This window comes from Eschscholzia californica, unplaced genomic scaffold (assembly GCF_041429995.1).
Source record: "Eschscholzia californica isolate CP2 unplaced genomic scaffold, dmEscCali1.0.p SCAF_1, whole genome shotgun sequence".
NCBI lineage: Eukaryota > Viridiplantae > Streptophyta > Magnoliopsida > Ranunculales > Papaveraceae > Eschscholzia > Eschscholzia californica.
This window is the reverse complement of record NW_028238198.1, coordinates 85,664,952-85,692,832: the sequence shown is the minus strand read 5'-3', so window position 1 is coordinate 85,692,832 and position 27,881 is coordinate 85,664,952. Positions and strand designations below refer to the sequence as shown.

General features: G+C 37.8%; 3 protein-coding genes across 4 annotated transcripts; all 3 read right to left on the bottom strand.

Moving 5' to 3' along the window:
- Positions 1-259: 259 nt before the first annotated feature.
- Positions 260-11,746, bottom strand: LOC147570472 (uncharacterized). Its single transcript, XM_086664588.1, has 9 exons — positions 11,680-11,746; positions 11,044-11,359; positions 9,590-9,690; positions 9,444-9,496; positions 9,279-9,339; positions 1,229-1,335; positions 920-1,083; positions 570-826; positions 260-460 (listed from the first exon to the last, which is right to left on the bottom strand). The coding sequence occupies exons 1-9, from the start codon at positions 11,744-11,746 to the stop codon at positions 360-362; spliced, it is 1,227 nt and encodes a 408-aa protein (XP_086520714.1). The 3' UTR covers positions 260-359.
- LOC147570470 (kinesin-like protein KIN-13A) lies at positions 10,987-27,629 on the bottom strand. 2 transcript variants are annotated; one of them, XM_086657045.1, is made up of 5 exons: positions 27,348-27,629; positions 24,623-24,799; positions 23,735-23,956; positions 23,482-23,651; positions 10,987-11,923 (listed from the first exon to the last, which is right to left on the bottom strand). In XM_086657045.1, exons 2-4 carry the CDS (start codon positions 24,719-24,721, stop codon positions 23,556-23,558), a joined length of 417 nt encoding a protein of 138 aa, XP_086513171.1. In that variant the 5' UTR covers positions 24,722-24,799; positions 27,348-27,629; the 3' UTR covers positions 10,987-11,923; positions 23,482-23,555. The 2 variants fall into 2 exon arrangements, with proteins under 2 accessions (XP_086513171.1, XP_086513172.1); XM_086657046.1 differs by lacking the exon at positions 23,482-23,651 and having other exon boundaries at positions 11,680-11,892.
- On the bottom strand, positions 14,274-16,962 carry LOC147570471 (uncharacterized). Its single transcript, XM_086657044.1, has 3 exons — positions 16,655-16,962; positions 14,686-15,507; positions 14,274-14,578 (listed from the first exon to the last, which is right to left on the bottom strand). The coding sequence occupies exons 1-3, from the start codon at positions 16,662-16,664 to the stop codon at positions 14,544-14,546; spliced, it is 867 nt and encodes a 288-aa protein (XP_086513170.1). The 5' UTR covers positions 16,665-16,962; the 3' UTR covers positions 14,274-14,543.
- Positions 27,630-27,881: the final 252 nt, after the last annotated feature.

The window sequence follows — 27,881 nt, the reverse complement described above, 5'->3', positions numbered from 1 at the left end:
TAGTAGAAATTTTTACAAGTTTTAGCTTCATCTTGACACTTGTTCTCCACGACCTACTAGTACTACTTCTACTGCAACGACGAAAACGACAACGACTATTACTACTACTACGACTACGTCAACTACTACCATCTTCAATGGAGGATTTCATCCATGGGTGTTTTTCAAACCTAACCAATCAAAACTTCAAAACAACAATAACAAAAATCCTAAGAACACTCAAACTAAACAAAATAACAACTACTAATATATCTCCCAATATCCCCATTCTAGAGCACCAACATATCGTTGTACATGTTTATATACGTCTTCGGTGTTGGAAAAAATGTTGTTGTTGCTGCTGACGGTGTCCGATTATCTTATTCATCTCCTCTACGACTCTTTTCCCATAAGGATGGTTTCTTAGAGACTGCAAAATGCATGTCGATTATCCCAATTACAACATTGAACAAAGACCCCTCTTCATTCATAAACAAGATAAAAGAAAAAAGTTAGAAACTTGTCGACTAATTCATAAGAGCTAATAAAAGAATTGAACTCATGAAGTAACGGCAAGGTACTCCTCTGACCTTTGCTATAATTAGAACAGATTGAGCAACATAGTTTCCAAATTGATCTTAATATTATCATCAGCAAATTCGAATTCAGAAGTTCCCTTATAACTTCTGTCGATTCTTCTTCTTCCGTTACGATTAAGAACTTCTGAACCACATTGCTGGTAAACTTTTGAATCGAGAGAGACTCGAAATTTCCTTTGAGTTGTCTCATTAGACCCGTTGTTACGTTCGGTATCTTCATCTGAACCAAGAATTGAATGACGCAATTCCTAAAACGAAAAAAAAAACGATAACAAAATAAGCTTTTGAAATTCGAATTGCATTTGATATGCAAATTGAAATGGGATATTAGGGTTACATACCAAAACTTATCTTGTGATAAAGCCATTGCATTATCCGTTATTTCATTGACAAGACGGTCTCTGAGTTCTCCTTCTGCTGCCGAAAGACAATTCTGTAATACACAACATCCACTCTGTTCTACTGAAATCTCTACGCAATGATCCGTTATTTCTTTGTAAAGAAACTGAAAAAAGAGATTGAATCAGATAAAATAGCCGAAACTCGGAAAAACAGCACATCTTTTCGATATAGAAACTATAAACTAATAGATTAATTAAACCTTATCAAAAGCAAAAACCTTTATGGCTGTTTCATGCTCAGAGGCTAACATTTTCACCTTCCCCATTGCATATGCATTTCAGATTGAGCTTTGTAATCTTTGCCCTCCACATGCAGCTGTATATTGCTGCAGTATGTACTGCGCCGACGAAGTTTCCTGCAAAAAAAATCAGCCATATGGGTTGTAACGCCCCAAATCTAGATTTCCACGTCGGCCGCCATGAAAACCGAAACTCAAAACATTTCTCCGCTGAACAGTAAACATAGTCGATATATCCATCAAAAGAGACAAATAATATCAAATGTGAAGCTCATAAGAATCAATAAATCATCTAAAAGAAATCCATTAAACCGTCTTAACTCAAACAATGGTTCTGAATCATCGACACGTAGGTCGGACAATAACGAATGAAACAAATAACTATCTAGAAAGTGAAACTCCAAATAACTACCTAATCTCGAAAGCGAAAACTAAGAAAGAAACTCTGAGCTGACGAACTGGGATCAAGCTGGTGGCGCTCCCCGATCTCTATCACCTGAAAAATAGTAGGCTGTGTCAGAACCCAGCTAGTAGATTTCTAATTACCTAAGGTCTAAATAGACCAATTCAACACAAAACCAAGTATCGAACAACAGAACAATAATAACAGTCCATTATGTTACACCTTTCGTGCTAACACAATTGAAGTCAACCTGTTACACGGTTGAAGAGATTCATACAGTACAACTTCCCTTTTGGAGGGGCATAACCAATTTTGAGGCCCACGAGATAGCGTCACTTACCATTCGTGTTTGCATCGTCTTAAACCTCTCAATAGACAAAGGATACCACCCAAAAAGGGGATCCGTGCAACACGAGCACAGTGCAACACGAGCACTTTACATATGAGCAGGAGGCGAGCCAACCTCTAGTTGGTAATTACTTCTCAACCTAGAAGTATGTGGTCCACAAGAATGATCTTGTGTTTGCATCGACTTAGACCTCTTCATAAACTATGGATACCTCCCAAAAAAAGGGATCCGTGCAACACGAGCACATATGAGCAGGAAGCGAGCCAACCACCGATTACTTATGGCTTACAATCGTCAATCCATATTTGAACTCAAACCCCTGGTCCACTGGGTTGTCCAATATCACATTGACAAACCCGTGTTTGCAATCGATCCACATGTCGAGCCAACCAGTCTTAGTTCATTCCATTAAAGAAACTCAAGATCATGGTCCACCAAGTTATCCAATATCGTAATGGTAACTAGTGTTTGCAATCGACCCACATGTCGAGCCAACCATTCTTGGTTCCGACTAGCCTATGCTTTCTAGGTTAACAACCTAAAGCAATATATCACACACAACTATTGATAGCACTTATGCTCCAATATCATACACATCATCTCATACAATCAATTATCAACATAAATAACATAAACACAAACAATTCTTAATATCTAGGCTGATGTCCGGGTGTATATATATACCATATTTATATAACCTAAGTAACCTAGGTTGCTGTCCGGGTATATGTATACTCCATTAATATAACTATAATGATCTAGGGTTACTATGTTGTTGTTGTAATTAGTTTCTAATCATAATATATATCTATGGTATCACTAATTAGTTCTAAGTTGATGATAACCTAGTAAACAACAATGGTTCAAAGCTATTATAGTACTACTATCCAAAACTAGGTTAAAAATTAAAGAGGGCTATATAAACCCTAGGGAAGAAGAAACCTACTTGATTTTTGTAGCACCAAGAAGAAGAAACCAAACCCTTTAGTAACCCTTTGAAGCTCCCTCACTTTCCCACACTTCTTCTCTCTTGAAAGAAGGTAATACAACCTAGAGAGAGAAAGTGATTTCTAGAGAGAAGAAGTGTGGGAAAGTGAGGGAGCTTCAAAGGGTTACTAAAGGGTTTGGTTTCTTCTTCTTGGTGCTACAAAAATCAAGTAGGTTTCTTCTTCCCTAGGGTTTATATAGCCCTCTTTAATTTTTAACCTAGTTTTGGATAGTAATACTATAATAGCTTTCAACCATTGTTGTTTACTAGGTTATCATCAACTTAGAACTAATTAGTGATACCATAGATATATATTATGATTAGAAACTAATTACAACAACAACATAGTAACCCTAGATCATTATAGTTATATTAATGGAGTATACATATACCCGGACAGCAACCTAGGTTACTTAGGTTATATAAATATGGTATATATATACACCCGGACATCAGCCTAGATATTAAGAATTGTTTGTGTTTATGTTATTTATGTTGATAATTGATTGTATGAGATGATGTGTATGATATTGGAGCATAAGTGCTATCAATAGTTGTGTGTGATATATTGCTTTAGGTTGTTAACCTAGAAAGCATAGGCTAGTCGGAACCAAGAATGGTTGGCTCGACATGTGGGTCGATTGCAAACACTAGTTACCATTACGATATTGGATAACTTGGTGGACCATGATCTTGAGTTTCGTTAGTGGAATGAACTAAGACTGGTTGGCTAGACATGTGGATCGATTGCAAACACGGGTTTGTCAATGTGATATTGGACAACCCAGTGGACCAGGGGTTTGAGTTCAAATATGGATTGACGATTGTAATCCATAAGTAATCGGTGGTTGGCTCGCTTCCTGCTCATATGTGCTCGTGTTGCACGGATCCCTTTTTTTGGGAGGTATCCATAGTTTATGAAGAGGTCTAAGTCGATGCAAACACAAGATCATTCTTGTGGACCACATACTTCTAGGTTGAGAAGTAATTACCAACTAGAGGTTGGCTCGCCTCCTGCTCATATGTAAAGTGCTCGTGTTGCACTGTGCTCGTGTTGCACGGATCCCCTTTTTGGGTGGTATCCTTTGTCTATTGAGAGGTTTAAGACGATGCAAACACGAATGGTAAGTGACGCTATCTCGTGGGCCTCAAAATTGGTTATGCCCCTCCAAAAGGGAAGTTGTACTGTATGAATCTCTTCAACCGTGTAACAGGTTGACTTCAATTGTGTTAGCACGAAAGGTGTAACATAATGGACTGTTATTATTGTTCTGTTGTTCGATACTTGGTTTTGTGTTGAATTGGTCTATTTAGACCTTAGGTAATTAGAAATCTACTAGTTGGGTTCTGACCCAGCCTACTATTTTTCAGGTGATAGAGATCGGGGAGCGCCACCAGCTTGATCCCAGTTCGTCAGCTCAGAGTTTCTTTCTTAGTTTTCGCTTTCGAGATTAGGTAGTTATTTGGAGTTTCACTTTCTAGATAGTTATTTGTTTCATTCGTTATTGTCCGACCTACGTGTCGATGATTCAGAACCATTGTTTGAGTTAAGACGGTTTAATGGATTTCTTTTAGATGATTTATTGATTCTTATGAGCTTCACATTTGATATTATTTGTCTCTTTTGATGGATATATCGACTATGTTTACTGTTCTGCGGAGAAATGTTTTGAGTTTAGGTTTTCATGGCGGCCGACGTGGAAATCTAGATTTGGGGCGTTACAAAGTGGTATCAGAGCCGAAGACGACTCTTCGCTGAGGGTGGGGGATTGTAATAGTCCCATATTGCTCACAAGAGTGTCCAGAGACTGGGCTATATGTGTAAGCTCAAGCTTATTAAGTACCGAGGCCTTTTGGGTGGGCTTGTGGTGCCTTCGCCAAGGACAAAACCCCGTACCCGTGTGGGCTTGGGCCTGGTGGTTAAAGCGGGGACAATATCGGCAACTGCTAAGGCTTGGGGCGTTACAAAGTGGTATTAGAGCTCTAGGTTAATAAATCCTAGGATCAGTGTGTAGGGTTCAACCCCTCTAAGCGCATAGTACGTAGTTAATTTTGTACGGAGCTCTTGACTGTCTAAGTTTTGACTTGATTTCCCTTTTGGATTTGAATAGAGTTATGGTTAGCGAAGGAGCTACTGGTCGTGGCAGAGGTCGTCGCAGTGCTCGCACCCGAGGGGGTGGTAGAGGTCGAGGTCGAGGTGTCCTACCTGAGGAAAGGGGTTCTACAGCACCAGAGGGTACACATGAACAGTCAGAGGGTCATGAGACCACAAATCCTAATCTGAACGAAGGAAATACAGTGACAATTGATGCAGCCGCATTACAAAATTTGATTAACATTGCAGCAGAGGCTCAAACAAGGGAACAAACTCGGACGCAGAATCCGACACTAGAGACGGGAGGTCCTGCTGTGAATCTGAGGCCACCGACTGAGATGACCTGGTTGAAGTACTACCATGAGTTTATGAAAATGAAACCGCCAATATTTGATGGGACTGGAGGACCGGTAGAGGCATATGAATGGTGTAAGGAGATAGAGAGGATGTTCGTGGCATTTGATTGCTCCGAGGAATATAAGCAACGGATGGCAGTGTTCCAGTTGAAGAAGAATGCAGCTACTTGGTGGGACACTCAGTCTAGGCTAGTGGATCCGTTGAGGTTCACCTGGGAAGAATTTAAGAAGGTTTTCATGGAAAACTTTATTCCTTTCTCGGCACAACAAACACTTAAGAGGGAATTTCAGGAATTGAAGGAAGGGGAGAATCAATCAGTTTTGGAGTATGAGAATGAGTTTCACAGACTCTCCCTCTTCGCTACTCAACTGATTCCCACAGAGGAGGAAAAGATTGAGAGGTTTGTCAATGGGTTGCGTGACAACATTGCTAGGTACATTGCTGGGCAACCTAGTTTCGACACCTATCAGAAGGTGGTTTCTTGTGTTAAGGTTCACGATGCTCGGATACAGGAGGCAAAGAAGCAGAGAGGAATCAAAGTGCAAAGCAAGGGTGAACAAAAGGGGAACAGTAACAATTATGGGAAGGTTGGTTGGAATCAGCGCAACAACTATAATGGTCAACGGGATGGTAAGAGGCCTCGGATCGAGGGAGGCAACAGGGATATGACAGTGGTGACTACAGGTAGGCAACCGCCAGTGACTAATGTTGATGGTGTGGAACAGAGACCATTTAGAGGAGTTTGTTTTAATTGTCAGGAAGTAGGACACAGGTCTTTTGATTGTCCGAGGAGGACTAGAGCTCAGACAGGAAATCAGGGGCGTCATCATGAGCGTAACCCGCAGGGCAGACCACAGGGACGTGGGCAACAACCACAGTTGAATGCCATCCTTCCTAGAGATGACCGCGCACCTACTGATGTGGTGGAAGGTACATTCCTTATTCATACTAGAATGGGTAAAATTTTATTTGATCCTGGTGCCATGGGCACATTTATCTCTGTTTCTTTTGTTCGTAAGTTACCCATAGAGTTAGATCGATGTGGGAGATCTTTTTCGGTGTCTTCTGCTTGGGGTGGTTTGATTGTGATAGACCACATCTGTAAGGGGTGTATCATTAGATTGGGTGAGCGAGACTTCGCTGCAGACCTTTTTGTGCTTGAGTTGGTGCGGTATGATGTGATTTTAGGCATGGATTGGCTTGCCTCATACCATGCACTTGTGGACTGTTATGCCAAGACAGTCACATTTTCTCTTCCAGGGGAAGAAGTGTTTACAGTGTCAGCGTTGACTTGTCAGATGAGAGAGGTTCACCTGAATCACGTAGAGCTAGAAGAGCATCCGGTAATGAGTGAGGGGCTTGATAGTATTGATGTGGTTAGTGAGTACCACGATGTGTTCAGAGATGTACCAGGGTTGCCACCACGCAGAGAGGTTGACTTCTGCATTCAGTTGGAACCGGGTACTAAACCTATAGCCCGAACTCCTTATCGAATGGCTCCGATAGAACTGCGAGAGCTTAAGGACCAGATTCAGAAATTACTAGATCAGGGGTTCATACGTCAGAGTAGTTCTCCTTGGGGTGCACCCATTCTTTTTGTTAAAAAGAAAGATGGGTCAATGAGGTTGTGTATTGATTATAGAGAGCTCAATAAGGTTACTGTGAAGAATAAATATCCTTTACCAAGGATTGACGATCTGTTCGATCAACTGAGAGGGGCCAAGTGGTTCTCTAAGATTGACTTGAGATCAGGGTACCATCAGTTACGAGTCCGAGAGGAGGACATTCCTAAGACGGCATTTGTGACACGTTATGGTTCATATGAGTTTCTTGTTATGTCCTTCGGTTTGACTAACGCACCTGCAGTGTTTATGGACCTCATGAATCGGGTGTTCAGGGACTTCTTGGATAAATTTGTCATTGTCTTTATTGATGACATTCTTATCTACTCCAAGACTAAGGAGGATCATGAAGACCACTTGAGATTGGTGTTAGAGAGACTGATGGAACATCAGTTATATGCGAAGTTCGAGAAATGTGATTTTTGGCAAGAGGAAGTAAAATTCCTAGGCCATGTTATTTCTAAGGACGGAGTATTGGTTGATCCTTCTAAGGTTGAAGCTATGCTTAATTAGAAGCAGCCTACCTCGGTTACTGAGATTCGCAGTTTTCTGGGATTGGTTGGGTATTATCGACGGTTCATCAAGGGGTTCTCAAGTATTGCAGGACCTTTGACGAATTTTACAAAGAAAGGAGTGACATTCTCATGGGATACGAAGTGTGATGAGCTTTCAAAGAACTTAAAACGAAGTTGACTACGGCACCGGTGTTGGTCATTCCAGAGAGCGGCACCAGATTTGTGATTTATACAGATGCTTCTATTCAGGGTTTAGGGTGTGTATTGATGCAAAAAGATAAAGTGGTTGCTTATGCTTCTAGGCAGTTGAGGCCACATGAGCAAAACTATCCAACTCATGACTTAGAGTTGGCAGCTATAGTGTTTGCTTTGAAGATTTGGAGGCACTATCTGTATGGTGAGAAGTTTGATCTCTTTACCGATCATAAGAGCCTCAAGTATCTCTTCTCACAAAAGGAGTTGAACATGCGTCAGCGCAGGTGGTTGGAGTTGATGAAGGATTATAACTTCACGTTGCAATACCACCCGGGTAAGGCAAATGTGGTAGCCGATGCACTAAGCCGACAACCGAGGGGTATCTTGGCAACATTGATGATGAACCAGTGGAAGATGTTGGAAGATGTAGCAACATACGACATTGACGTGGTTGGGTCAGGAATTGACTCGTTATTTCTGGGTAGTATGGTTGTTAGACCATCTTTGTTGAATCGTATTGTGGATGCCCAAATTGATGATGAGTGGTGCCAGAAACAGGTTTCGTTAATGCAAGAGACTGAGACTGAGTTCAGTACCGGGCAGGACGACGTATTGAGATTTCGAGGGAGATTATATGTACCGGCAGATCCGGTCTTGAGACGGGATATATTTTATGAAGCACACCAAAGTAAGTACACAGTTCACCCCGGGGGTAACAAGATGTACAAAGACTTGAAGAGGCAGTACTGGTGGTCAGGGATGAAGAAAGATGTTGCGGAGTATGTGAGGAAGTGTAATGTGTGTCAGATGGTGAAAGCGGAAAATCGACATCCATCCGGACTCTTGGAACCGTTGCCCATTCCGGAGTGGAAATGGGAGAATATATCAATGGACTTCATCACGGGTTTACCGCGATCTAGTAGAGGCTTTGACACTATTTGGGTGATAGTTGACAGGTTGACTAAGTCGGCTCACTTCTTACCAGTGAAGACGACAGATAGTGGGGACCGACTGACACAGTTTTACATTAAGGAGATTGTCAGGTTACACGGAGTTCCGGTGTCTATTGTTTCAGACAGAGATTCGTCCTTTACTTCACGGTTTTGGAAGAGTTTCCAAACTTCTATGGGGACAATATCGGCAACTGCGCTTGGGGCGTTACAAAGTGGTATCAGAGCCGAAGACGACTCTTCGCTGAGGGTGGGGGATTGTAATAGTCCCATATTGCTCACAAGAGTGTCCAGAGACTGGGCTATATGTGTAAGCTCAAGCTTATTAAGTACCGAGGCCTTTTGGCTGGGCTTGTGGTGCCTTCGCCAAGGACAAAACCCCGTACCCGTGTGGGCTTGGGCCTGGGTGGTTAAAGCGGGGACAATATCGGCAACTGCTAAGGCTTGGGGCGTTACATGGGTATCACTAAGAAATGCCAAACAGAAAACTAGTCTTTTTCCAAATCCAATTCAGCCATCCTGTCAATTTTGCAAGATGAATCTACAATCTACTACCTGAAGCCAGAACCACCAATTACTCCATTACCTTGAAAACTAACGACCTGAAGTTTTGCGTAAGGTAGGTCTGATTCTCTGCTTCTGCATTTCTACAACATATAACTAGCATTTGGTGCTTATGCAGTGATCAAATCATCAAATGGCAACAAGTATTTAAGCAAGTGGTACTTAATAGAGGGTCTCAAACACTTACGAACGCTTGAAAGGTAGCCCTATGAGCAGCCATTTCATATAATATACAACATCCTGGAAAAAAAGAAGAACAGCTGATCAAGGTCTGTGTTTATAATTTTGAGCAGAATTGAAAAGGATAAAAAGAAATATAACCGGACTGAGTACCTAAGGACCAAATATCTGACTCTGAACCATAAGTAATATCAGCAAGAAGCTCCGGCCACTTATGGGTTGGAGTATCGAGAACCTGTGTTGAGCCAACAAGCCTAATTAGTGATATTCGTCAAAAATTATAATTTGAACAAAAAAAAGTCATTTTGTCAGCCATGCATGACATTCATAGGAGAAGCAAGATCATCAGAATTCAGCACTTTGGCCAAACCAAAATCACACCTGCAGTACAGAGGGTTAGTTCAGGAAGCTATTTTGAGAACAATGAGGAATTTTTTTGTCCCAAATATGGTGATCGGTAATTCCTATTACACACATACACATATATATATATATATATTAGATACTTTTGGGAGTTGCGAAATAAATTAGAAGCTTTTGTTCCTCCTTGCCAAGCGTTAGATTTCGGCGCGCCATTGATATTTTGCTTTTCAGGCCTCCCTTTTCTCAGATTCTCCAACTGAGCCGCCATCTGAATCCAACCGTTGCACTTCTTCCCGCCGGAAAGCAAATTGAATATTTACTGTTGTTACCTTCCCCTACCCTATGAGCCCAAATATATTCCCCCTTCTTGTTACTCATGCTCTCCGAAATATAAGGACCTAACAGGAAATAATTATAAAAAAGACCCTGACATGAAATTAAGAAGAAAAGAAGACTGTAATATAAAACCCAAAATTGAAAAAAGACAAAAACGAAAAAAGTTGACCATCAGTGTCAAGGATAAGAGCATCTCCAATGGGACACTCAATCTCTAACACTTTGAGTGCCACACATGATTTTTTTGAGCTTTTGTTAAAAAACCATCTCCAATGGAACACTTTGTTAGACACTCTAATATGAGGTGGACACATTTATTATAGAGTGTTTAGAGAGAGAAACTCTAAAATGAGAGTGTCTACTTGAGACTCTCTAAGTGTTGCTTTTTAATTCCAACCAATAGAAAACTTTGCTTTTCAACTACTTTTTATCTATTGGATTGAAGAGGGACATGTGTATTAAAGTATAGAGACTTTAGAGATCTCCATTGGAGACAAACAAAATTTAGAGTGTCTCTATATTGACATTTAGGAAAGAGTATCTCTATTGACACTTGACAACTAGGACTTTTAGAGTGTTTGGTAGAGTGTCCCATTGGAGATGCTCTAACAAAGACTTAATAACTCATGTGGGAGGCAACTAAGCAAAACAGTAACTATCAATTGAAGAAAAAAAAAAGTACCTCGACGTGCAGCAGTCATCTTCACATGTTAGTTCATCGTGGTCTCTCTACATCATTCAGTCTGAAAGGCTCATCGCGCTTGCTTGGTTGCAGTCTCTTTAAAGCTCTTACTCAACCAAATAGCAGTTTCTCTCGTTGAGACCTTCCCGGGACCAAAGGGCTTCAGGAATACTCCAAGATCTTCAAATCTCTCCTGTTGTAGAAGCCGAGCACTAAACTCATATACCCTTTCCAAGGCCTCTGCTCTTTGTCGATACGATGAGGTATCGTACTGCCTCGTTGTATAAATCTAATGCATTGAAGTCTGTTGGATCCCTTAGCCGAGCATTCACTTCCATCCTCCCAATTATTCTTGTCAAATGCATCAGAGAAGAAGCTTGGCCTGCCAAAACCTTTGTCGTTAAAATGAATCATACATTTGCCTTTGGTGATTGATCGATCCCCATAGCGTGGTGAAGTAGAAGAGCCTTGTGCAGATGATAAAGTTCTGCAGATGGTAAAAATAGGTTCCTCTGACAAAGCCACAAGAGAATTCAGCCATCCTGTCAATTTTGGGAGCATTTACAAAGACATCTGGTGAATTCGTACGGTACAGGAGAGTGCTGGTGGGTCTGCAAGGGGATTCTAGTGCTCCATTTCTTGTTGGAGTTGGTAATGGCAGAGAGGCTCGACAGGATGTCCGAACATATTTATTTGCTGGAGTGAGCGATGATGGGAGCTATATTCATGAACATAACTAAATAGTCGGTTCATAATTGTGTCTTGAAAGAGACATTACAATTTAACATTTTTATGAGAAAGAACTTCGGACTATATGACTTTCATACAGGCTTACCAACTCACGGTTTGAACCAAAATGAACCTTTTTTGAATGCCTCTGTTCGTCTCCTGGGTGTTGCTGCTGTTGCAGAAGCTTTTGCCGGAGTCATTCTTGGTGTCTTAACAGTCTTCACACTTGGTTTATCAGCTCGTATCACTTCATGGCTGCTGTTAACGGATAATCCAGCTAGCCTTTGATTCACATAACCTGAGACCTCCAGTATTCTACGATTAGAACACTGCCAATCTTGATCATCTGCACACAGGGGCGGAGCCAGGATTTAGCTCTAGGTAGGGCTAACTTAATATTTTCAATTACAATTGCTTATTGAATTTGTATTCGAAGGTATTAGTGCTTGCAAAAGATACGACGTTTATTATTCAATTACAATTGCTTTATACGTTTATTCATTTTATGATAATATTTTCTGGTTTTTCTACTAGTAGACATACTTCAAATTTTAGAAGTAGAATTTTCTTTTTGCAAGTTAGATTTGAGATAAACATAAAAGTAGGACATAAAATATTTTGTCTTACCAAGTAAATGAAACAAAATATGGTAAACATACTAAGCTACTCGTATACAAAGAGGAAAAGTCCGAAAAAAGAGACTCTTCATTTCATCGTAGCAATTAAGAGAAAAAAGAAAAGCGAAGGAAGTCGAAGAAGAAGAGATAAAGACAAAGTATATGAGAGAGAAATATAGTATACTAGAGATAAAAATGAAGTGAAAGAAAGATAAAAGAAAATAAAAATAAAAGAAGAAAAAAAGTTAAATACAAAAGAATAAACACAAAAAGATATGAGGGCCAAAAAAGAATTTTTCGACGAAATTGAGTGTCAAAATGAGAGTTACATACGAGTCAAGGGCCAAATCGGAACTCTGTTATCAATTGGGGCCTAAAACAGAATTATTCCTTTCCAAGACCTGAGCTGAAAAAACATTTAAAAACCAAACTGTGGGTGGTTTCGAACACAAGATCTCATGTGCCTATGGAACAAGATCTCATGTAGCCTTCTGGCTGCTCCATGTAGACCTCTTCATCTAAACTCCCATTCAGAAAAGCTGTTTTCACATCCATTTGATGAAGCTCTAGATCATAATGAGCCACCAAAGCCATAATGATTCTAAGTGAGTCCTTTCTAGATACAGGTGAAAATGTATCATGATAATCGATGCCCTCTTTCTGAGTGAAACCCTTTGCAACAAGTCTGGCCTTATATCGTTCAATTTTGCCCTTAGAGTCGAGTTTAGTCTTAAAGACCCATTTACACCCGATTTTCTTACACCCTTCAGGCAATTGAACTAGATCCCAAACTTTATTCTGTTTCATCGATTTCAACTCTTCATTTATTGCATCAATCCACTTAGAAGAATCATCACTTTCAATTGCTTGTGAAAATGAAACTGGGTCTTCTTTACTCGTTCCTATGTCGTATTCAGATTCCTGAAGGTACACCAAATAATCAGGTGAGATAGCAGGCTTTCTTATTCTCTGAGACCTGCGTAGCTCTAATGGATTATGAGGTTGTGGATCAGTCATTTGTTGTTCAGCATCATCAGTGTGATGACTCCCAATAGGAACAACAATCTTCTCAGAGTGTAAGGGAATAGGAACTGCTACCCTTACTTCTTCAATAACCACATTTCGTGGTTCAGGACTCCCACTAGTCTCAAAATCCTCCAGGAATTTAGCATTACCAGTTTCAACAATTCGAGTTGTATGGTTAGGACAATAAAATCTATACCCTTTGGATTTATCAGGGTATCCAATAAAGAATCCACTGACTGTTCTTGAATCCAACTTCTTTTCATTTGGGTTATAAATCCTAGCTTCCGCTGCGCAACCCCAAACATGTAAATGTCTCAAACTGGGTTTCCTTCCAGTCCACAACTCAAATGGAGTTTTGGGAACTGACTTACTAGGAACTCGGTTTAAGACATATACAGCCGTCTTAAGAGCATCTCCCCACAACATAACGGGTAGAGTGGAACTAGATATCATGCTCCTAACCATATCCATTAAGGTTCGATTACGCCTTTCAGCAACACCATTCTGCTGCGGCGTTCCAGGCATTGAATATTGTGCACAAATGCCAAGCTTTTCAAGGAGTTTGGCAAATGGACCGGGATGTTGACCCGATTCATCGTATCTGCCATAATATTCACCACCCCTATCCGATCTGATGATTTTCACTTTTCTTTCTAGTTGCCGTTCAACTTCAGTGATAAATACCTCAGCTACACTTACCGCTTGAGATTTATCATGCAACAAATATATGTATCCATAACGTGAAAAATCATCTATAAAGGTGATAAAATATTTCTCTCCACCAATAGAAGAAGTGGAGAAAGGTCCACAAATATCAGTATGAATGATTTCAAGAAGATTTCTGCTTCTTGTGGCTCCTTTCTTGGTGTGTGTTGTTGTTTTTCCTTTTATACAATCAACACATGTCCCAAAATCAGTGAAGTCTAGGTTCGTAAGAATCCCATCCTTCACTAATCTTTCCATTCTTTCTTTCGAGACATGTCCCAATCTTTTATGCCACAAGTTAGCAGAATTTTCTTTAATCCTGTTACGTTTAATTCCAAAATTAACATTATAATGCAGGGTTAAAAGAGTTTTTGCAAACTGATCATCAAGACTTATTTTATAAAGTTTACCACTTACAATACCAGAACCCACAACCGAAGAGTTTTTAACAAGATCAAAACGCTGGTTACCTAAATTCAAAAAGTACCCCAAAAGATCTAATTGAAACATAGATATCAAATTTCGAGACATCGAAGGAACAAAAAGAGTATCAGCCAAGTCCAAAATGTAACCAGTTTTTAAAACCAAATGATAAGTGCCTATAGCAAAAACTTCAGAAGGGGACTCGTTTCCCATTAAAATAAAACGCTCAGTCGGACTTGGGGTTCTGCTTGTAAGGAATCCCTGCATTATTTTGGAAATATGAATATTAGCGCCAGTATCAATCCACCAAGTATTAGAAGGAACTTCAATAAGGTTTGATTCGAAATTTGTTAGAGCTAAAAGCTCACCTTTCTTTTCAAACCAAGCCTTACGTTTTGGACAGTCAGCTAGAAAATGTCCTTTCTTTCTACAGAAATGACATTTCCATTTAACCTTCTTCTGAATATGGCCCTGAGATACTTGAGCAGGTCCATCATACTTTGGTGAATTAATTTTCTTTCCTTTCTTTGGCTTCCATTTATTTTTCTTTACTTCTTGAGAGACCATATGAACTGAAAAACTTTCTTGTTGCTTAAGCCTTGTCTCCTCTTGAACTAACATACTTGAGAGTTCATTTACATTCCATTGTTCTTTCAGTGAATTATAATTCATTTGGAATGTACCATACTGAGGAGGCAAGGAGTTCAAAATAAAGCGAACAATGAAAGGTTCATCCACGTTCATACCAAGTCCTTTCAACTTTGCTGCAATGCTTGTCATTTCTATAATATGCTCTTGCATTCCCTTAGTACCATTAAACTTCATGGTAGTTAGTTGAGCCATTAATGTGCCCGCTAAAGACTTATCAGCAGCACGAAATCTTTCCTCAATTGCCTTGATGAATTCCTTAGCATCATCAATTTGAGGAAGAGAAGACTTTATGTTGCTCGCAATTGTCATTCGCATAAACATTAGGCTTAATCTGTTCGATCTCTCCCAGGCCTCAAACAAGTTCTTTTCATCCACACTACTAGAGACAGTAAGAGCAGTGGGTTTATCATATAATAATGAGCGATCCAAGTCAAGAACACCTAAGGTGAATCTGACATGTTCACTCCATTCAAAAAAGTTTGAGCCTGTGAGCATGGGAACAGATGCAGCTTGCGAATGAAGTGATATAGGAGCTGAAACTGCAAACATCAACCATCACATTATATTATAAGCAACTAATAAAAAATATTAGGATCGATAGCAAATTATCCTATAAACAAAAATGGCACCATCATAATTTATCCTTTGGGACTAAATTATGACATACGTGCAAACAACACAAGTGATCATCATTAATCATTCATTTATTGTATCATCTAACCACAAAAAGGTTTGTCACCTTTGGGCAACACAAACCAAGTTGGTTAAGTCATACAATACACCGATTAATTATTGTAATTCATCTTTGGACAAATCATAAGACAATAATAATCGACTAATTAATTAATGATGTCACAACATTTCATGCATAAGACTATAATGAACTATAACATATGTGTTTCTCTACTCCATAAATTGCTTTGGCAATATTTTATAATGGTTAAACATATAATTTATTGTTCACTAAGATCTCATTTTATTTAAATAAATCATGAGTCACACTAAATACAAGCACTAAGGTATTTAATTAATCACACATACTCATGTTTCTTTAATTATGTATTCATGTGCATAGGATTAGTAGCAAGTATGTAAGAACTATGACCATTAATTAGTTCTCACCATGCAACCAATAATTACCAAATATTGGTTTAACCTTATTCATATCTTCACAAATTTTATCATATTACTTAATTTCAAAGTAATAAAATAATGAACTACTATGACATAACTTGCCTCTACCTTTCTCCAATGAAGAAAATAATACATGAATACACATATTAACACTTAATTGCAAATCTCTACAAGCAATTAAGGGTCTACCGGAAAACCTTTCTCCGATCACCGGAAAAATTATAGAGATGTATTTTCCATAAATAACCATAATATACACATGCATGAACTTCTTATACATAATAGTAACTCATACTTGTATACTAACATCTCTCTAAATAAGATCATATCTAAATCATGCATGAGAATATAAATCTATATAAATAACTACTCTCCTTTCAAGAACAAACATGAGATTCATCAACCATGGGCTCTGATACCACATGTTAGCACTTTCATGTTGGTTTCATCACACCAACCAATAGAAACACTAATCCCTTGATCTTTGAATCTCATGCTTGTTACAAGATACATGAGTAGGAATAAAGAAAATCAAGATAAAAATATATGTACCTTTCTCCATTGTAGTAGATGGTTTATTTAATCTTTATCTTCAACTTTCTTCTCTTCTTTCAATCTTTAACCTTCTTGCTTCTATATGAGATGGAGTAAAGTAAGTAGAGATGAAGAAGACTCTTTTCTCTTTCTCTTCTCTAGCTCTCTAAGTGATGGACAAGAACTAGACTTTCTAGAGCAAGAGCCCCTAGCCTTCTTTCTCTAAACTCCATCTCTATTTATACAAGTCTCTAATCCATCATAGAGTTTGTATAAGAAGCTACATGGGTGGCAAGTGTCCCTTAATGTGTCAAACAAGAAGCCACTTGGTGTAGACACAAGACAAGTGTCCTCTTATGTGCCAAACAACAAGCCATTTGGTGTAGACACAAGACAAGTGTCCTCTTATGTGTCAACCAACAAGCCATTAGGTGTAGACACAAGACAAGTGTCTTCTTATGTATCAAACAACAAGCCATTAGGTGTAGACACAAGACAAGTGTCCTCTCAAGCTTATAGATTATCTTGGATTGAGTTTTCTTAAGCCCACTCCTTTATGGGCCTTGATTGTATGGGACATTTAGGTATGGGCCTTGTACTTGCTCTATTTTGCATAGAGCACACTTAAAATGTATAAGCCCATCTTACATTCTCCCACTTGGCCCATACAATCTAAGGCAAAACAAAAATAGATTTATTTTTAATAAAATTGGTTTTTCGAAAGACTCGATTAAGGGCTTAAGACTAAGAAAACAGACATGCGCGCATTTTTAACAAACATCTCAATCCATATCTAGTACATCATAATATCATCAATAAGAAAGTTGCTAATGCGAGTCATGGCGGTTACACGTCTTAAAACGACACGTTTCCTTCCATGTACCACAACACAACAACCCACCTATCATGATCATCATTAGGAGTATAGTTACAAATCTATATACATAACTAGATTTGCTTCAATTCAGCTAGAAATCTTATCAAGACAATTTCTATCTTGCTAAGACTATTCTTGTTGCTTTTCAACTCATTTTCAATTATGTGCATATATGAGTAAACAAGAATATAGAAACATAATATCACGAGATCTCAAAAGTGTTTATAGAAACTTCATGCTTATTCAATCCATATCATTATAAGGATTACTAAGACCCATTGTTGCAACATGTTCCTTAAATGTCTTAGTGTTCAAACCCTTAGTTAATGGATCAGCTACCATAAGCATAGTACTAACATGTTCTATAATCACTGTATGTTTCCGAACCTCCTCTTTAACGATAAGATATTTGAGTTCGAGGTGTTTGCTTCCCCTTGAGCTCGAATACTTATCATTCTTAGAGAAGTATACTGCGGCGTTGTTATCACAATAAATTCTCAGCGGCTTGTCTATAGAGTCGACGGTTCCAAGCCCTGAGATAAAATTCCGCAGCCATAAAGCATGAATCGTGGCTTCATAACATGCCACGAACTCAGCCTCCATCGTGCACGACGCATATATGCTTTGCTTAATGCTTCTCCAAGATATGGCTCCACCTGCTAAAAGAAACACATATCCTGAAGTAGACTTTCTGCTATCAGCACATCCAGCAAAATCAGAGTCTGAGTAACCCTTTACTTCCAGATTATCAGTTCTTCTGAAAATAAGCTTATAATATTTGGTTCCTTGCAAGTACCGCATCACCCTCTTTGCAGCTTTCCAGTGAGCCATTCCTGGGTTACTTTGGTAACGTCCAAGCATACCCACTATAAAGCTAATATCAGGACGGGTACAAATCTGAGCATACATAAGGCTCCCTACGGCAGAGGCATAAGGAATATTTCCCATTCCTTTCTTTTCAAGATCATTTTGTGGGCATTGCATGAGATTGAACTTATCCCCTTTCATTATTGGTGTTTCGATTGGTGAACACTCTTTCATGCCAAATCTCTCTAGAACTCTTTCGATATACTTCTTCTGATACAATCCTAATAAACCTTGTTTGCGATCTCGGAAAATTTCAATTCCGATAACAAAGTTTGCCTCATCCATGTCTTTCATTTCAAAGTTCATAGAGAGAAATTTCTTGGTGTCATACAATAAACCAAGATCATTAGTGGCAAGAAGAATATCATCCACGTATAAAACCAAATATATGAACTTACTCCCACTAGCCTTCTGGTATATACATTGGTCAACAATGTTTTCTTTAAATCCAAAAGCTGTAATGGTATCATTAAACTTAAGGAACCATTGTCGGGAGGCTTGCTTAAGTCCATATATTGATTTATTAAGCTTACACACCATATGTTCCATCCCTGCTTCTGAGTAGCCTTCTGGCTGCTCCATGTAGACCTCTTCATCTAAACTCCCATTCAGAAAAGCTGTTTTCACATCCATTTGATGAAGCTCTAGATCATAATGAGCCACCAAAGCCATAATGATTCTAAGTGAGTCCTTTCTAGATACAGGTGAAAATGTATCATGATAATCGATGCCCTCTTTCTGAGTGAAACCCTTTGCAACAAGTCTGGCCTTATATCGTTCAATTTTGCCCTTAGAGTCGAGTTTAGTCTTAAAGACCCATTTACACCCGATTTTCTTACACCCTTCAGGCAATTGAACTAGATCCCAAACTTTATTCTGTTTCATAGATTTCAACTCTTCATTTATTGCATCAATCCACTTAGAAGAATCATCACTTTCAATTGCTTGTGAAAATGAAACTGGGTCTTCTTTACTCGTTCCTATGTCGTATTCAGATTCCTGAAGGTACACCAAATAATCAGGTGAGATAGCAGGCTTTCTTATTCTCTGAGACCTGCGTAGCTCTAATGGATTATGAGGTTGTGGATCAGTCATTTGTTGTTCAGCATCATCAGTGTGATGACTCCCAATAGGAACAACAATCTTCTCAGAGTGTAAGGGAATAGGAACTGCTACCCTTACTTCTTCAATAACCACATTTCGTGGTTCAGGACTCCCACTAGTCTCAAAATCCTCCAGGAATTTAGCATTACTAGTTTCAACAATTCGAGTTGTATGGTTAGGACAATAAAATCTATACCCTTTGGATTTATCAGGGTATCCAATAAAGAATCCACTGACTGTTCTTGAATCCAACTTCTTTTCATTTGGGTTATAAATCCTAGCTTCCGCTGCGCAACCCCAAACATGTAAATGTCTCAAACTGGGTTTCCTTCCAGTCCACAACTCAAATGGAGTTTTGGGAACTGACTTACTAGGAACTCGGTTTAAGACATATACAGCCGTCTTAAGAGCATCTCCCCACAACATAACGGGTAGAGTGGAACTAGATATCATGCTCCTAACCATATCCATTAAGGTTCGATTACGCCTTTCAGCAACACCATTCTGCTGCGGCGTTCCAGGCATTGAATATTGTGCACAAATGCCAAGCTTTTCAAGGAGTTTGGCAAATGGACCGGGATGTTGACCCGATTCATCGTATCTGCCATAATATTCACCACCCCTATCCGATCTGATGATTTTCACTTTTCTTTCTAGTTGCCGTTCAACTTCAGTGATAAATACCTCAGCTACACTTACCGCTTGAGATTTATCATGCAACAAATATATGTATCCATAACGTGAAAAATCATCTATAAAGGTGATAAAATATTTCTCTCCACCAATAGAAGAAGTGGAGAAAGGTCCACAAATATCAGTATGAATGATTTCAAGAAGATTTCTGCTTCTTGTGGCTCCTTTCTTGGTGTGTGTTGTTGTTTTTCCTTTTATACAATCAACACATGTCCCAAAATCAGTGAAGTCTAGGTTCGTAAGAATCCCATCCTTCACTAATCTTTCCATTCTTTCTTTCGAGACATGTCCCAATCTTTTATGCCACAAGTTAGCAGAATTTTCTTTAATCCTGTTACGTTTAATTCCAAAATTAACATTATAATGCAGGGTTAAAAGAGTTTTTGCAAACTGATCATCAAGACTTATTTTATAAAGTTTACCACTTACAATACCAGAACCCACAACCGAAGAGTTTTTAACAAGATCAAAACGCTGGTTACCTAAATTCAAAAAGTACCCCAAAAGATCTAATTGAAACATAGATATCAAATTTCGAGACATCGAAGGAACAAAAAGAGTATCAGCCAAGTCCAAAATGTAACCAGTTTTTAAAACCAAATGATAAGTGCCTATAGCAAAAACTTCAGAAGGGGACTCGTTTCCCATTAAAATAAAACGCTCAGTCGGACTTGGGGTTCTGCTTGTAAGGAATCCCTGCATTATTTTGGAAATATGAATATTAGCGCCAGTATCAATCCACCAAGTATTAGAAGGAACTTCAATAAGGTTTGATTCGAAATTTGTTAGAGCTAAAAGCTCACCTTTCTTTTCAAACCAAGCCTTACGTTTTGGACAGTCAGCTAGAAAATGTCCTTTCTTTCTACAGAAATGACATTTCCATTTAACCTTCTTCTGAATATGGCCCTGAGATACTTGAGCAGGTCCATCATACTTTGGTGAATTAATTTTCTTTCCTTTCTTTGGCTTCCATTTATTTTTCTTTACTTCTTGAGAGACCATATGAACTGAAAAACTTTCTTGTTGCTTAAGCCTTGTCTCCTCTTGAACTAACATACTTGAGAGTTCATTTACATTCCATTGTTCTTTCAGTGAATTATAATTCATTTGGAATGTACCATACTGAGGAGGCAAGGAGTTCAAAATAAAGCGAACAATGAAAGGTTCATCCACGTTCATACCAAGTCCTTTCAACTTTGCTGCAATGCTTGTCATTTCTATAATATGCTCTTGCATTCCCTTAGTACCATTAAACTTCATGGTAGTTAGTTGAGCCATTAATGTGCCCGCTAAAGACTTATCAGCAGCACGAAATCTTTCCTCAATTGCCTTGATGAATTCCTTAGCATCATCAATTTGAGGAAGAGAAGACTTTATGTTGCTCGCAATTGTCATTCGCATAAACATTAGGCTTAATCTGTTCGATCTCTCCCAGGCCTCAAACAAGTTCTTTTCATCCACACTACTAGAGACAGTAAGAGCAGTGGGTTTATCATATAATAATGAGCGATCCAAGTCAAGAACACCTAAGGTGAATCTGACATGTTCACTCCATTCAAAAAAGTTTGAGCCTGTGAGCATGGGAACAGATGCAGCTTGCGAATGAAGTGATATAGGAGCTGAAACTGCAAACATCAACCATCACATTATATTATAAGCAACTAATAAAAAATATTAGGATCGATAGCAAATTATCCTATAAACAAAAATGGCACCATCATAATTTATCCTTTGGGACTAAATTATGACATACGTGCAAACAACACAAGTGATCATCATTAATCATTCATTTATTGTATCATCTAACCACAAAAAGGTTTGTCACCTTTGGGCAACACAAACCAAGTTGGTTAAGTCATACAATACACCGATTAATTATTGTAATTCATCTTTGGACAAATCATAAGACAATAATAATCGACTAATTAATTAATGATGTCACAACATTTCATGCATAAGACTATAATGAACTATAACATATGTGTTTCTCTACTCCATAAATTGCTTTGGCAATATTTTATAATGGTTAAACATATAATTTATTGTTCACTAAGATCTCATTTTATTTAAATAAATCATGAGTCACACTAAATACAAGCACTAAGGTATTTAATTAATCACACATACTCATGTTTCTTTAATTATGTATTCATGTGCATAGGATTAGTAGCAAGTATGTAAGAACTATGACCATTAATTAGTTCTCACCATGCAACCAATAATTACCAAATATTGGTTTAACCTTATTCATATCTTCACAAATTTTATCATATTACTTAATTTCAAAGTAATAAAATAATGAACTACTATGACATAACTTGCCTCTACCTTTCTCCAATGAAGAAAATAATACATGAATACACATATTAACAATTAATTGCAAATCTCTACAAGCAATTAAGGGTCTACCGGAAAACCTTTCTCCGATCACCAGAAAAATTATAGAGATGTATTTTCCATAAATAACAATAATATACACATGCATGAACTTCTTATACATAATAGTAACTCATACTTGTATACTAACATCTCTCTAAATAAGATCATATCTAAATCATGCATGAGACTATAAATCTATATAAATAACTACTCTCCTTTCAAGAACAAACATGAGATTCATCAACCATGGGCTCTGATACCACATGTTAGCACTTTCATGTTGGTTTCATCACACCAACCAATAGAAACACTAATCCCTTGATCTTTGAATCTCATGCTTGTTACAAGATACATGAGTAGGAATAAAGAAAATCAAGATAAAAATATATGTACCTTTCTCCATTGTAGTAGATGGTTTATTTAATCTTTATCTTCAACTTTCTTCTCTTCTTTCAATCTTTAACCTTCTTGCTTCTATATGAGATGGAGTAAAGTAAGTAGAGATGAAGAAGACTCTTTTCTCTTTCTCTTCTCTAGCTCTCTAAGTGATGGACAAGAACTAGACTTTCTAGAGCAAGAGCCCCTAGCCTTCTTTCTCTAAACTCCATCTCTATTTATACAAGTCTCTAATCCATCATAGAGTTTGTATAAGAAGCTACATGGGTGGCAAGTGTCCCTTAATGTGTCAAACAAGAAGCCACTTGGTGTAGACACAAGACAAGTGTCCTCTTATGTGCCAAACAACAAGCCATTTGGTGTAGACACAAGACAAGTGTCCTCTTATGTGTCAACCAACAAGCCATTAGGTGTAGACACAAGACAAGTGTCTTCTTATGTATCAAACAACAAGCCATTAGGTGTAGACACAAGACAAGTGTCCTCTCAAGCTTATAGATTATCTTGGATTGAGTTTTCTTAAGCCCACTCCTTTATGGGCCTTGATTGTATGGGACATTTAGGTATGGGCCTTGTACTTGCTCTATTTTGCATAGAGCACACTTAAAATGTATAAGCCCATCTTACAGGGTTTTCATATTGTAGGTGGATCTTAAGAACATAAGGCTGGAGATGTGGGTGCGCAAGCAGTTCAGCAGCCTGGACAATTGGATGATGCAAATAGATTGAGAAGAAAAACATATACAAAAAGAAAGATAATTCCACACCACAAAGTATATTACTTGTGAAAGGAGCTCGGTGTCATCCAGAGCATGAAGATCCAAAACCCCAGCACCAAATTCACCTCTGAGTTCAGGGGAGTAGAAGCCTTCTGTTGTAGGCACCGCTCCTGAGCTTTGGGCAGTTGGCGTGTATGGTTCTGAACCAGAGTCTCCATTAAAATTAAGGTTCTTCAATAGTTTAAAAAGTTTTTGGTTTTCTTCAGCAGTCTGTGCTCCATAACCCTTCAATAATATCAAAGCTCTAGCATTACAATGTAAGAACCATGCTCTGAATTGAAGGTACATATAAATATATCATAACAAACTCAAAAATATTTAACATGTAAAACAGTACAAGATGCCTGAAGTACAAAAATAACAACCTACAAAAAGAAAATAAAATGTATATGTATATCTTTTTAACGGCAAAGATGCCAATCCATTTATCCCTACTCTATTTAAAAATTGTTTCCCGAGCACAATATTTCAGCATAGTCCAAAATCCAAGTGACATTGAAGGGCTATCTTAGATGATAAACGCGAGGAAGACATAAACCGGACTACAAGATTGCAAATTTTGAAATAATAAAGAAACGTTCAACTCGCATAAAGGTAAGCACAACCAATAAACAAATAATATGAAAATGTGAAAACCCATCCCACTAAGAACTCATGCTGCATGTGTAATAGGACCCATTAGCTGGAGTTGCAAACAGCACAAAACTGTGTATCGAGGCGAGAATTAGCAACATATGGGGCTTATTTACTAAATTTCCAGTGCAAATTCAACCCTGGGCCAAATCATGTCATGGGTGAACCTAAATATTAATGCTAGTTCGGTAAATAGATAATCAAACAAAGATCTAACTAAAATAGTACAAAGCGATAAGACTAGGTTGTTTCCAGTACCTGCTTCAGTAGGTTTAGTACAAGCCGATGATCGATACCATTAGAAGCCAAGGGAGATGCCAGATGCTGTAACCCAGCAGGCTGAAGCCACCGCGTCATGACCGCATCACCAACATCACTCGACGGTCCAGCACCACCAGAAAGATCGAGCAGAACATCACCGCGTTTTCTGTAAATCTGAGACTCAAAACCACAAAATCTGCAATAAAAATCGAACCCGATCTAGTAAACCAAAATGAAAACTATCATATTCATATATTCATATCTAACCCAACAAAATAGTGTAAGAGAAAATAAATATGAGAGAGAGAGAAGAGTTGTATTGATAGTTGGATGATTAGCTATTACATATGAAGCCTTTATAAAGGCTTAAGAAACCAACACTAACAATAGCCCATCCAATGTGGGACTATCTAAGATAACTCATTTGACTACTATTCTCTAACACTCCCCCTCAAACCAATGTACTTATCAAGATTGATAAGTGCAATGGTTTGATACAATAAAACTTCACTCATTACATTAACATTTAATAAAAAAGGCAAAACAACTTTTGTTCTTCTCTTGAATCAATGGTGATTTGGCTTCCTCCATAGGCTTCCTCCATAATACTCCCCCTCAAACTAATGGGACTTGCAAGTGTGGAAGACCATGAGTTTGAGTAGATTTTCCTTGATGATGCTTCAAATTCGTACTACTAATGTTGGTGTAGCTTTTGATGTGTGTGCTTGAGAGAAATAAGATGTAGAGTAGTGGTAGTTTTGACCAACTTGGACTTTAAACAAGAAAGAAGAAGCATGATAGCTAGGCCCACTTGAGAATGAGAAAGAAAGATGAAAAGAGAGAAAAGCTTAGCTTACTAGGGCTTAAAAGAGAAAAGAGAAAAACATAATAGATTGGCCCACTTGGGCTTGAAAGAGAAATAGTTGAAAGAGAGAAGCTTAAAAGCTTGGCCCATTTGGGTTTGATAGAGAAAAGAAAAGCTAAATAGCTTAGCCCACTTGGGCAGGAGAAATGGAGAACAAAAAACATTGAATGGTTGACCCACTTGGGCTCGAAGAAGAAAGATATGTGAGAAAAGTAAAGTATGAAAATGGATTTTAGAGGCACACTTGAAGACATAACCGCACAACAAGACACATATAGGCACCACAATACTTTTGGTCTTTTTTTTTTTTTTGAAAGCACCAAAAAGTTCTAGCATAATTCTTGAGAGCACACCGGGGAAGAGGCCAAACAATTTGAAACTTAGTCAACCGAGATTTTATAGGCACCCACGTAATTAGAAGTTGAAACCCTAAATCTCCTCCCCCATTCTTTTTTTTTTTTTTTTCCCTGGTTCAAGGAGAGCCTTCTTCTACCCTCACTTTCTCTATCTAAAAACTCAATAAAATCATGGCTTCATGTTCTAACCAATCCGACAATTTCAAACCGGTTTTCTTGCAAGTATATTTCAAACCGGTTTTTGAGTAAAAATGAACACAAGTTCTTCATTCCTCCACAACATCTCTTGATCTAACGATTGTAGAGTTTCGAATCTATGGATTTTCTAACTTCGAATCTATGAAGTTCGATTGTAAAACAAAACAAGTTAAGAAGAAATCTGAACATTAAAAGAGTAGTTCATTATGAAGAAAGAGATGATTTAGGTTAAGGAAAGCAAGTGTGATGTTTAGATTGATAAAAAGAGAGACAAGAGAGATTATAAGAAAAGATGAGAGAAATGAAAAGTTAAGAAATAGATGAGACTATGGAGAAATGAAATATGAAACCATTTCTATTTGCTGATGATAAACAAATACTGTTATAGAAGAAAGCCTTACTAAGAACAAGAACTATTCAAGTGTGAGAAAACTGAATACAATCTTTTCTTAGAACTTGATTTTAATGGAATGAACATGGAGAAGAACTTTAGAATGGGGGTTTTAGAGGGAAAAAGGGTTTAGAAATTTAAAGTAGAGAATGAAAGAGAAAGAAGCCAACATGAGTTTGAACATTGTTTTATTTTGAGTTTTAAGAAGAAGAACAACATTTGGGAAAACAACTACCAAGAAGAAGATGTTCATGGTCATGGGCAGAGATTGATTTTTAAGATTGTGGGTTTGAAAGGAAGGCCACCATGAAAGTTGAACAAATATAGTTGTTTGCTTTATACTCTTTTAAATCATCATCTCCTACTATTAATAAGTAGGGATAAATAGATCTAAGAGTTAGAGGTTGTCTTCAAACCTTCAAACTTTTAATGGTGAAAACCATATATTGTTGAAGACTTACATGAAGAATCAACATTCTTTGAAATTAAAATTGACTACTAAAAAAAAAACTAATTTATTTCATAGAAAAAGAAAACTAGATAATATTCCGGCAATACTCCGGCGGACGGTAGCCATTGACGGACTACCGCCGCCGGTTAATCGGAAACCCAAGGATCTAACTCTTTAGAGTTTATACGCTCTTGATACCATGTAAGAGAAAATAAATATGAGAGAGAGAGAAGAGTTGTATTGATAGTTGGATGATTAGCTATTACATATGAAGCCTTTATAAAGGCTTAAGAAACCAACACTAACAATAGCCCATCCAATGTGGGACTATCTAAGATAACTCATTTGACTACTATTCTCTAACAAATAGGAGAGATACTGTTGATGCGATTATGCGAATGAATCAAAGCTCTTCGTTAATCGATAAATCTGTGGAGTAGTCAATCGTAAAAACAACTTACTCGAATTGATCTGAAAAGATGCGTCTTTCTGTGAAACTATGCAGCATCATCAAAGATCCATCCATCTAAAAAAGCTCATACCTTGTAATGCAACTCAAACCACATAAACTGAAACCCTAGTTTTATGTTATCATCTATAGTAGTATATCATTCTTGTCCTTGTTTAAAAAAACCTGATTTTTCCAACTCAAGGTACCAATTCAAATCATCAACTAAACAGCAGCAGAATTTCTGACTGAAATAGAAACATTCAAGAACTTCTTAAACACTATATTTTTATTCATGAACTACTGATCATTTTTAATCATCAAATTTACAATTGCTAATCAGTTAAAACTGACTAGAATTCCCAATTTAGGATTAAAATGTTAAAATTTTTAAGATTAAAACTTCAAATATTAAAACTTCAAATATTAAAACTTTAAATATTAAAATTTTAAATATTAAAACTTTTAAGATTAAAATATTAAATATTAAAACGTTTAAGATTACAACTTCAAATATTAAACATTTTATGATTAAATTTAAATATTA